Below are 10388 nucleotides of genomic sequence, written 5' to 3'. Positions count from 1 at the left end.
ATGGCTGGAGTCAGCAGAAGTTCCCAGCCGCGTCTGCAGCTATATATATTCTGGGGCCTGATGGCGTCGGTGTTTGCTTCATTACCGGAGGAGCCGAGAGGAGCAGCCGGCGGGGAATCGAGGATGGATGTTCTAGGACTCTCGCCGGGACAAAGAGTCCTGGCTGCAGTGCCTGCGTCAGGTGAGCTTCGTTAGTCATCAGTGCTGCAAGGCTGGCTGTCTCCGTAGGTAGTTTGGTGTAACATTTAAGCAGTTTCAATTCAATTTGAACATAACATTATCCATTTAAAACTGAAAGGAATATCACATATAATAATAATCCTAATATGATTATTATTACATCATTTGATGCCACTTTGTGAAAGATGTTAATTCGGTAATTGCAGAACACAATGTTGTATTTCCAATCTTGCCAGCACTGTCCGCTGTTTGAGACTCCATTTCTCTCTTGGTTTTCCAATTAGCGTTGTTTATCACGCATACGCACTGTGGTCTCCGCTGGAGTGGCAGGTGGAGTGGGAATTCTAGGGTGGCGATGTTCCCTGCCCAAGTGGGAATGTCAACGCATTCTTAATTGGTATTTCGCTTACCACCTTCACTCAGTTGTGCCTGCTCGCAATCTGCGCTTTTCCCATTCGGATTCCTATTCCGCTGAGAGCCCGAAAATAACTCAAGTGTCACTGCCTCTAAGCTCACCACGACTCTTCAAGAAGCTGAGCACTAGGCGACGGGGAGCTTAAATGGGGCAACAAGGGTCTGAGGGGGAGAGGGGCGGCGGGGCTGAGGGGGCGTTTTGGGGGCAGCGAGATAGTCAAGAGCAGCTGCAGCGCAACGTAGGCACTCAACGGAGCATGAATGCCACCGAAATGTGGACTCTGGCTAAGTAGCAAATGGAATATTTATAAAAATGCATTTCTCAGCGAGGCAATACTCCAATTCACCGGGCTTTCAACTCTAAACAGAAAGTAAGATAAAGTCCTTTTGCGAACTATCTTCATTACCATCCCTTTTGTATATAACCAAAAAAGTATGCTATAATACATTTCTCATAGCACGCTTTTAGACAGTTTCTCAGTTCTTTTCAGATTTCATTAAGTTTAAAGCAGGAGCATTTTACCAATAAATAGGATATATTTATCACAATATGTAACTCGTCAGCTTCTGTCAACTAACTGCTACAAATCACTTTGAACACTTAATCTCTCAGCTATATTTATATACTGTTTCTGCCACTTGTAGCTAGTCAGCACTGTAGTTTTATCACTTGCTGAGCGTTTTGTGTGACACTATTATCCCTCTGCTTTCTTCCCACTTCCCACTTCCCACTTTCCAGTCATTCTTCTCCTTTCTTCTTGCTTTTTTTTGCCGCTGCCAGTCGACAATCGCTATATCCGCTTGTTGCCTGTTCCAGTTCCCTGGGGTTCCCCCAGCTCTCCCACAGCCCCATTACTGCTCCCCATTCTGTGCTCCTTGCCGCCCCCAGCAAATAGTTGCCGCCTGCAGCGTTTCCGTTGCAGCAAGCGTTGCAAGCGGAATTTGATGTCGCTGGTGTCATTTGTCACGCGTTGTCGCTGCCGTCGTTTGTTTGTTTACCGATGCGTTGCTCCTGGTTGCCGCTGCTGTTGTTGCTCGTCTAGTGTTGTCAACACAGATGAACACGGATACACTCAAGGAAATTCTGCTATAATTACTTACCAATTTAAAAGTCATAGGGACACAAATTACTCCTTTAAGTAATCATAGCTATATTCAACTTTTGAGAGAGAAGAAGACATTTTAATTTATGTTTTCCTATGTTTGGACTTACATTTTACTGCATTTCCACATTGCGATTCGAACCCCTATTAAAAAATATGGAAATTGATCTTATCTAATAGCGAATGTAATAAAATCATAGAAAGATGTTATCGTTTGTTATGCTTAAATGTTCTGATGTGTCAAAGACTAAGGATATAGATAATTTCCTGAGCATTCCTTGATAAGTTATAAGCAGATTTCCAATAGTAATGTTGCTCTAAGTTTTTAGAGCATGATCATGCTGGCTTTGAGTTCCTTAACCGAGAGTGTATATTAAGTTTCAATACTAAAAGATTTTAAAGTGACGATAAATCCATTGAGTTTTATGACTGTGTACTTTTTCGGTTTATCACTGCCTGGGTGCGCGCGTGTGTGGGTGTGTGGGTGCGCGGGTGTGGGCCAAGTTTATTCTTGGCATCATTAAGCGCCGACATCAACACTTAACACATATTGTTCCGCTGGCCGTGCTCCTCCTTGACACCGCCTGCTCGACCTCTTCCTTTTTCAGCTGCCACTCCACACAATTGAGGATAAGTAGTGCCAAATGCCGGGGAAGCCATTAAAATGCAAATTTCTAGTGGTCACGTGATGATGCTGCAATTCAACTTGGCCCACATAAACAGCCAACACAGTGAACACAAACAGGCCGCGAACAACCAAGAACGAGCGACTGACACTAACTCAACAGCAGGCACTGCATCATCGGCGACTTTCGCTTTTACAAAAAGAGGAAAGTAGAAAGTGGAAAGCTGAAATGTTGTCCTTAGTTGGTTTTGGCCTTTCCTCTTTCGTTTGGTTTTCCCATTTCGCGGCTTACATTTGCTCATCTGACATTTTGGGTCAGTTGTCGCATTTGTTTTCAGCTTGCTGTTGTGCTTTTTCATCCGCTTTTCGGCCAACTTTCAACTTTAAAATGTGTGATTTATTGCCGAGATGCCGCCGCGAACTTTTTTTCGGTGCGTTAAACATGGCGTATGATTAACGTCAACGCGGCGTATGCGTAATGCGCAAAGGCAGCAGCACTTAGCGACAGCTCAAAGCGGTAGAAAAAACGAAAAGTTCTTGACCAAAGAGATTCCGAACTGCAGTTCAAAATTAGTTTCCAGTGACAAGTGCTTAATTCGTGTACGAGTTAATTAAATAAGTTTGCAATCGCAAAGCGAATCGAGGTGGAACACGACTTCGAATTAAATCCCAGGAATCTAAAAGAAATTATAAGTTTATGAGGAAAATCTCTTCAGAAATAGTAAATAGTTTTTAAGAACATACAATGATTGAACAGAAGCTTTTAAAAGTTTAAGAAACTAACTTGGACAATTAGTGGAAAAGAAAAACAAGTTTTTCCCATTGAAAACTGATTTTTTTTTTTAACTAAACAATAAAATATTGCAAGCCTTTCACAAAACGGAACAGAAAATCTCATGTACCTAATTCCAAGCCGAAGTATTTGTAGCAAGCCATTGAAACGGAAATTCGAGAGTCATTTAAAGCTGAATGGCATTTGCTCAATAAAAAATAACCCCTTTTCTGACACTTTCGTCAATCATCGGCATTTTCCTTCAGTTTCCCAGGTGATTGCTAAACAATTTGATTCTGTTCGTTTGGCCTGATGATTGGGCAGAAGAATTGTTCTCGTAAATGTTCAATTGATTGCCAGCTGCCATCGACATCGACATCGACCTAATGCCATTCGAGCCCAAAAATTGTCTAATGACTGCACTTCGAGGCGCTTATCAAAGATTCATGTGCGCATTTGCCAATCACCTGCAGAGCGGATCGCATTTCCCCCGGCCGCTTTTCCATTTCCATTACCATTTCCTTTGCCATTTTCCCGTTTTCTGTGGCGATTGCACTTAACTGACAGTAAGTAGCTAGTTGAACTCAAACAAAATGCTTAGCGCACAATCTGAGAACAAAACAGCACTCGAGGAGGCTTCAGATACTCGAGTACTTTGGGGTTTTCGGCTTTTCGGGTGGAGGCTGTGTGCCTCCGAGTGTTTTAAAATTAAATTTCTTTCTCCGTCAGACACTTGAAAAAAGAACTGCAGATGAACTGTAAAAATGAAAATGAAATTCTGCTTAAAATGGCATGACTTATTTGATGAATAATAATGTTGCTAAAAAAATGGTATAAAACTAGTCTTAAAATTTATTTAAGTAATAGTTCTGCCCTCTGCCATATTATTTAGACCTTTCAATGAATTAAGAAAATAAATAAACATTTTTGGGTTAACATTTTTGAAATACAGTTTTAAATCTTTGTGTTTTTTTTTCTTGTGATTGCAGGACGCACGAATTTTTTGCTGTACCAATTAGCTGCGGCCATAAATTCAGCCGCCGGCCTGGAATCGCCGACGATGCAGGAAGTGGAGGTGGTCGATGTGGTGGAGGAGCAGGAGCAGTTCCTGCTGGCGGGCCCGGATCCCAACTGGCTGGCCGCCATGGCGAATGAGTTTCAGGTGAGCCGCCTCCTAGCCTTGGTCCCGAAATCGGCAAGCCAGATAACTCCTGCCAACATAAATCACGCTGTTGTTGCTGCTTAACTTTTTGGTCGGTGTTTTTAACTTGGCTCCGGATATCTGTCAGAGCCTGTCTGCATTCTGGTCGACGGGGGGGTGGTGGCTTCTGGTGGAGTTGTGTAGAATTCGGAGGAGCTTCTTCGGGCACGTGACCGCATGGTGGTCACGCTCCACCGCCGCCGGATTTCATTTACAGCCAGCAGGCACGGCACGTCGCTGTCCAGGATTGAAAACAATCAGGGAGCAGCTAAGGATTTATCAGTCCCGTCAACTGCCATCGAGCCGGAGGGCAATGACCGATTAAGCTCCGGGGCAAGTGCATCATTCGGTTTGGGATTCGGGATCACACCCACTCCACATAATTGCTGCGGATTATACATCTTGACGGGCATTAAAATTTTAATTTTAAATGGTTGGGAATGACTTTGAGCTTACAACCTTTATAAAAGGTGGTATGCAATGTGTGATATCTCGAGTGTGGGGTTTTAAGCGGATTTAAAAATCTAAAGCCGATTATATCAATAAGGTGATACAGTGTTAAAAAAATCCGTGCTACTCTATTAATATATATAATATAATATAATTTGAGTAAGCTTACGCATTGCAAAGTTAAAGTTAAATGATAAAGTTAAAGTTGTGAAAGAAAATTATTCAATGGGCCATGTTTTGTCTTAAATTATTTTTATTTATTATCGAAGAACCCCAACATTTTTTTCAATTCTTACATATTCATATTCATTCTGGGATATCATTTTATATACATGACAGCATAGCTTTTTAAATCCATTTGGAGTGGTCAGAAAGGATGTTTTAAAGTTCTCAAAATAGCTTCCTATTGAGATCCTGTGGAACGACTTTTCAATTTTTAGGAGGATATCCGTCGGACACCCAGTAGGCAGTTTGATTGCAAATTCATATTCTCCGTAATAATCACCTCATCAACTTGTCAGGAATTGCCCCCAAGCAAAACCAATTTTGCTGCCCGAGATTGCGGCTAAGTCTGAAAAAGCCTTTATTAAAGCATGCATCGAAAGTTTCCCATTGGCACTTGCACAAAATGATGACATCTCGTGCATAGCCAGCTTCGGTGTATTCTCGTACCGAGCATATTTTTTAAGGGTTTTGGCCAAAAATTTAAATATCTGCTGTGCAGCCCCCAGGCAACTTGGACTTTGGAGTCGATTTTGGTCCCCCCAACTCCGATTTCTTTGGTATTGCATTTTGCGTTGTTGCCGCTGGTGTGGCTTCTGTTTTGGCTGGTTAGCTCGCTTTGAGACAGCTGCTTTCAATTTCGCAGATTGTCCCGCACAAATAAATGCAAATTTTATGCAAAACAAGCGACACTGATAGTGCTAGATGTATGGTTGGAGCCAGAGAGCAGGGAACTTTGTTCGCCTTCTTAGTTGGTACTGATAAGCGTTTGGTTGCTGGGAATTACAGTATTTCATATTGGTAAGGCAGCAGCATATGGCCATTGCATGAGCTCGTTTCGTGGTCTCTCTGAATTTGAAAAAATATGTTGCTTATTTTCTAAAAAATGCAATTGCCTAGCAAGTGCTTCTTTAATTTATTTAAGGATTAAAGAGTGTTTACATAAGCTTTTAAGGCGAGTCAAGTGTTTTTTGAAATAACCTTAAAGTGTAGGTAAATAGAGGATGATTTCTTAATTTATTAATTGGGTAACAATGGTGCTATAGAATTGTTTTGTTGATTATATCCAGACAGCTTGAGATTAAATATCCCTAATAAATACTGTTGGTAGACTTTAGAAAATATATAAATGAATTAAATACTATATAAAAGTAAAAAAGCTCTTCTTTATGAATATAATATGTTTACACATCTTTCCAAGATACGCAAAGCCCTATGGATTTCTGTGGCCATTGTTTTTAGTCAAAGTAAATCAGTTTCTTTGTGAAAATCTAAGCCGTGTTAAAGCATTTTTTGTATTTGCACATCCATTCACAGTCTTGAGCTTTAGACTCATTGAATTTAGGAATTCTTTCTGGACTCACTTGGATACTTTTGAGAAGCCAAAAAACCACTGTTCATTAGGCTGTTGGAAGGCCATCCAATCCGACTGCAACCACCGTGGCAAGTTGGCTTCTGAGGACGAGAGAAGTAAAAAACATGGAGAATGTCCACTGGGGATTACTTTGCTTAATTCAACTGCAAATGAAAATTGTTTGTTCTGTAAATTCAATCTCTTGGCGTCTTGTTGACGTTGTCATTACGCCGATGTCTGGCTCAGCCGTTTGTCGGAGGCCCAGGGCCTTCACTTGGCACCTCGCCAACCTCCCCGAGCTCCTCGACTTCCCCGACCTCGGAAACTGGCTCCCACACCTATCCTCACCATTTCCAGTGAGTTCATCAAAGCGTAATCTGCACAAAATGGCGTCACTTCCTCAGCCGAGCGTTCTAAGGCGTTCTAAGGGGAAAAAAACAACAAGCAAATGGCCGGGAACTTTAAGGCTAACTATGCTGGGGATGCTAACTCTCTAAGCATCCGAGGCACCCTCAAAAGCCCCCACCCCCCTCGCTCACCTAATGGAGTCATAATTCTTCAGCTCGTTAGCAATACATGCAACGTAAATATGCTTGCGCCGAAAAGTATGCCAGGCATTTCTTTTCGTCCTTTCCACGTTTCTAAGGACCATACCCTGCAGGCATTCTAATCGGTTGTGCCAGGACTCGCCGATGGCCTTGCAACAGCCAGAGGACCTCAGTGCGGGAGATTAATTGATTTTAAAGGGGTGTTGGGCGAAGGAATGGGAGTTTCAATTTTGCGGATTTTTTAATAAGTCATAAGTCATTTAAATTTGGTCATATGTTTCACATTAACACTTTCTATATTTCAATATTCCTAATTTTCTTCCTAAAAGCATGCATTTAAAAGCACTTCATTTATAATGAATTGATATATGGTTTATATGGTTTTAAAATATATTATAATTGCATATGAATACCCTTTTTTGTATAGTAAGGCATTTAAGCAGCATACGATAATGGAATCCATATTTATAGAGTATCAAATTTGATTTATTTTTATAGAGTCAAAATGCTTTGGAATCAAGTTCTGTGCCAGCTCATCCCCATAACCCATATCCATTTAGCGCTACAGGGTATCCCTTAGCTTTAAATTCTCAAAAGCTACCTCCATCAATTTGTTTTCCATACTCCCTTAGGCGACTTCCCTTTCGCATCTGTGTTTGCAGCGGTGTGTGTGTGTGAGGCTGTGTGCTTTCCGTGGTATGTGTGTGTCCGTCGGTGTTAAACCTTTCCGCCTTTCGGGAAGCCGTGGGCGGTGTTCGGTGGGCGTGGCAGCAGCGGAGCAGCCGCCTTGGCAGTGGCCGCTGGCCTGACAAGTTGCTTAATTGAAAAGTGTTTTGTTTGGCATGCCTAAGGCAAGGCCATACACTTGTACACTTACATAAATGGGAGACTATTTACTTTTATATAAAGAATTTGACAAGACAATTGATAAAGTAATACGTTAGAAATACCTTATGTTACAGAAATTATGTTGGTTCTGGTACCACAAAGTTGTATAATATATTTTACTATAAGTGCTAGATTCAAAAAAATATATTTTTATATCCCATCATTTCGTGTATCACTTGAAGGAAAGCGGAGTGTGCAAGTGCTTTTTAGCTTTTAGGACCTTTGCCCCAACTGCTGATTTGGCAACTTTTACGTTCAATAATTTGCTGCTTATTTATGCGCCGGCTTTAAGCCCGGCCAAAAAAGCAACAAAGGACTTCCGCTCTTTTTCTTTCTGCCCCAAAGATCCTTCAACGATTCTGTGATTACGGATGGGGAGGAGAAAAACTGCCGCATATTTATCACTTTTCCTACATTTTATTGCTTCCTCTTTCGCATGTCGCCTCCCTCGCAGTCATAAATAATTATGTTATTTTAGATTCTGTATCTTTTTTTTTTGGCCTCCTCGCGTTGAGTCGAGATAAATTGTGGCAATAATTATCGCACATTTTTCACAGCGACATTTTTCAACGACTCTCAGCATGAATTCGGCGACAGTTTTCGTAATTAAGTCGACATGGTGACTTAATGACGCTGCCACGCCCACTCGCATGATAGCCCTGATAACTCGGCACTTGTGTTTATGGCTTTTATGTATTTTTAATTAACTTTAATGCTGATTTGGCAGTTGCTTACCGAGCCTGCGCTAGGCCAGTCAAATGAACTCAATCAAAAGCAACACTCAACTTTGTCTGAAGGATCCCTGAAGGACCTTCGTTTGCTGTCCGTGTTTTTGGCCAGCACGCTGCTTTGTCTCAAGTGTTTGTCTGTCTAATTGGTAAATTTAATTAGCCGGCCACCGGTAACCAGTCACCTGTTTGTGCTCAGTTCTCCTCGCTGCAGTGTGAAATTGCACTTTATGCTCAAATTTAATAAGCTCGCTTCCTGCAGATTTCGGCTAGCTGGATAACATTTATAGACCGCTCCTCGGCTCCTCGGGCAAACTGTGCCGTCCTTCGTCCTTGCCTCGCAAACGGAACTTTAGTTTACCTTTTGCTTTAACTCTGACGTTAACGGAAATGCAACACTCTCTCGGCCGACGTGCCACGCCCCCTGTTTTGCGCCCAGCTAGTCAACTGCGGCCATTGCAAGGGGTTTGGCAGTAAAGTTTATGCGGAATAAGGTTTGAAATACAGTACATTTTAATATTGTTTCAAATTTGCTTCATTTAATACCCATCTATAGACACATATTTGGTTCAGTTCCTATAACAAACATGCTTGGATAAATGGCAATAGGGGAATGCAAACTTTGACATCGCCCCTCTGTGTCCATAAAATATATAACATGGCTAAACTGCTTCGGAGCTGTTTACTGCAGTTTTCAATTAAGTTGCCAATGTCCCTCTGCCGGCAATTTCCCTGTTCCTCCAGCTGAAACTCATCCAGTTTGCTGCTTCCCTTTTTAATTAGTTGACAAACTTGCACATTTTTATCGCCGCTCGCTAGTTGTACCTGTGCTAGTACTAGTGCCAACTCCTCCCTGTTTGCACATCTCCCTCCTTTGGGACGTCGCTCTCTTATTAATTTCATTTTGCACTTGTAATTGCCAGTATATATCGCATTGCATCGCATCGCATCGCATCGCTCATACGCAGCGTTGCACCGGAAATTAATTTCCGTGCGCTTTGGCAAAGAAAAAGAGGAAGAGCTAGAAAACGGACTGTCGGCTTGATTGCTTAACAATGTCGAGAGCATCGGGGAAATCAGCAGGAGATAGATTAATAAACAGGGAACAATTTGTATTGGTGCTTTTACTATTATAAAGAACGGTATTTTATGGTACTTAAAATCCAACAACATTTATGTTATTAGCTTATATAGATCTAACTTATTATTTTTTGTAATAATTTGTATTATACATACATATTAGATATTTTGGTTTTTCAAATGGTGAATCGTTATACTAACTAGTTTTATTTTATATTTGAATTTTAAATATATTTTTGTATTATTATTTCGGTGTACTTGTTGATGGCCTGATCATCTAGTTTACAATCCAGCTTAGTTTCCCTACTCGCACTCGTAACCGGAACTCTGTAATTATAACCTCGTCTCATCTTTGATTTCAGAGTGTGCCAGTGTACGAGACTTTTCCGGCTGACTTGCAGAACTGGCTGATGGATGGCTATGGGATCAGTGCCTCGGACTTCTACCACAGCTGGAGCGGAGCAGGATTTGGCAGGCGGAGCAGCTCCCGCACCCAGCTGATCTGCACGGCAGATGGGCAGTGCTACGAGGTCAACAAAATCGTCACTGCCTGCTGTCCATTTTGAGCATCCAATAAAGGCATTGAAAAACAATCGAGAGGAAATCATAAATTTGCGGATAACACACACACACACACACACAGCACAGAGACACAGCATCGATTGACAGGCAGTTCCGGCATTGTCCGCAATGAGACCATTAAATACCGATGCTCCTGTGGCCGACCACGTGGTCAATGGACGATAGTGGTTGGCCGGTGCATCTGGCCAACAGATTGGGTGAATGGAAAGGGGAATGGGAAGCGGAAGGGGAAGGGGAAGGG

General features: G+C 41.9%; 1 protein-coding gene across 1 annotated transcript; it reads left to right on the top strand.

Annotated features, from left to right (window-relative positions):
- On the top strand, positions 1-10131 carry LOC122615490. The gene is made up of 3 exons (XM_043790412.1): positions 1-181; positions 4084-4256; positions 9928-10131. Exons 1-3 carry the CDS (start codon positions 1-3, stop codon positions 10129-10131), a joined length of 558 nt encoding a protein of 185 aa, XP_043646347.1.
- Positions 10132-10388: the final 257 nt, after the last annotated feature.

The sequence above is a fragment of the Drosophila teissieri genome, chromosome 3L, assembly GCF_016746235.2.
Source record: "Drosophila teissieri strain GT53w chromosome 3L, Prin_Dtei_1.1, whole genome shotgun sequence".
NCBI lineage: Eukaryota > Metazoa > Arthropoda > Insecta > Diptera > Drosophilidae > Drosophila > Drosophila teissieri.
Note: the sequence above shows the minus strand (reverse complement) of the source record. Positions and strands in the feature narration are given on the sequence as shown.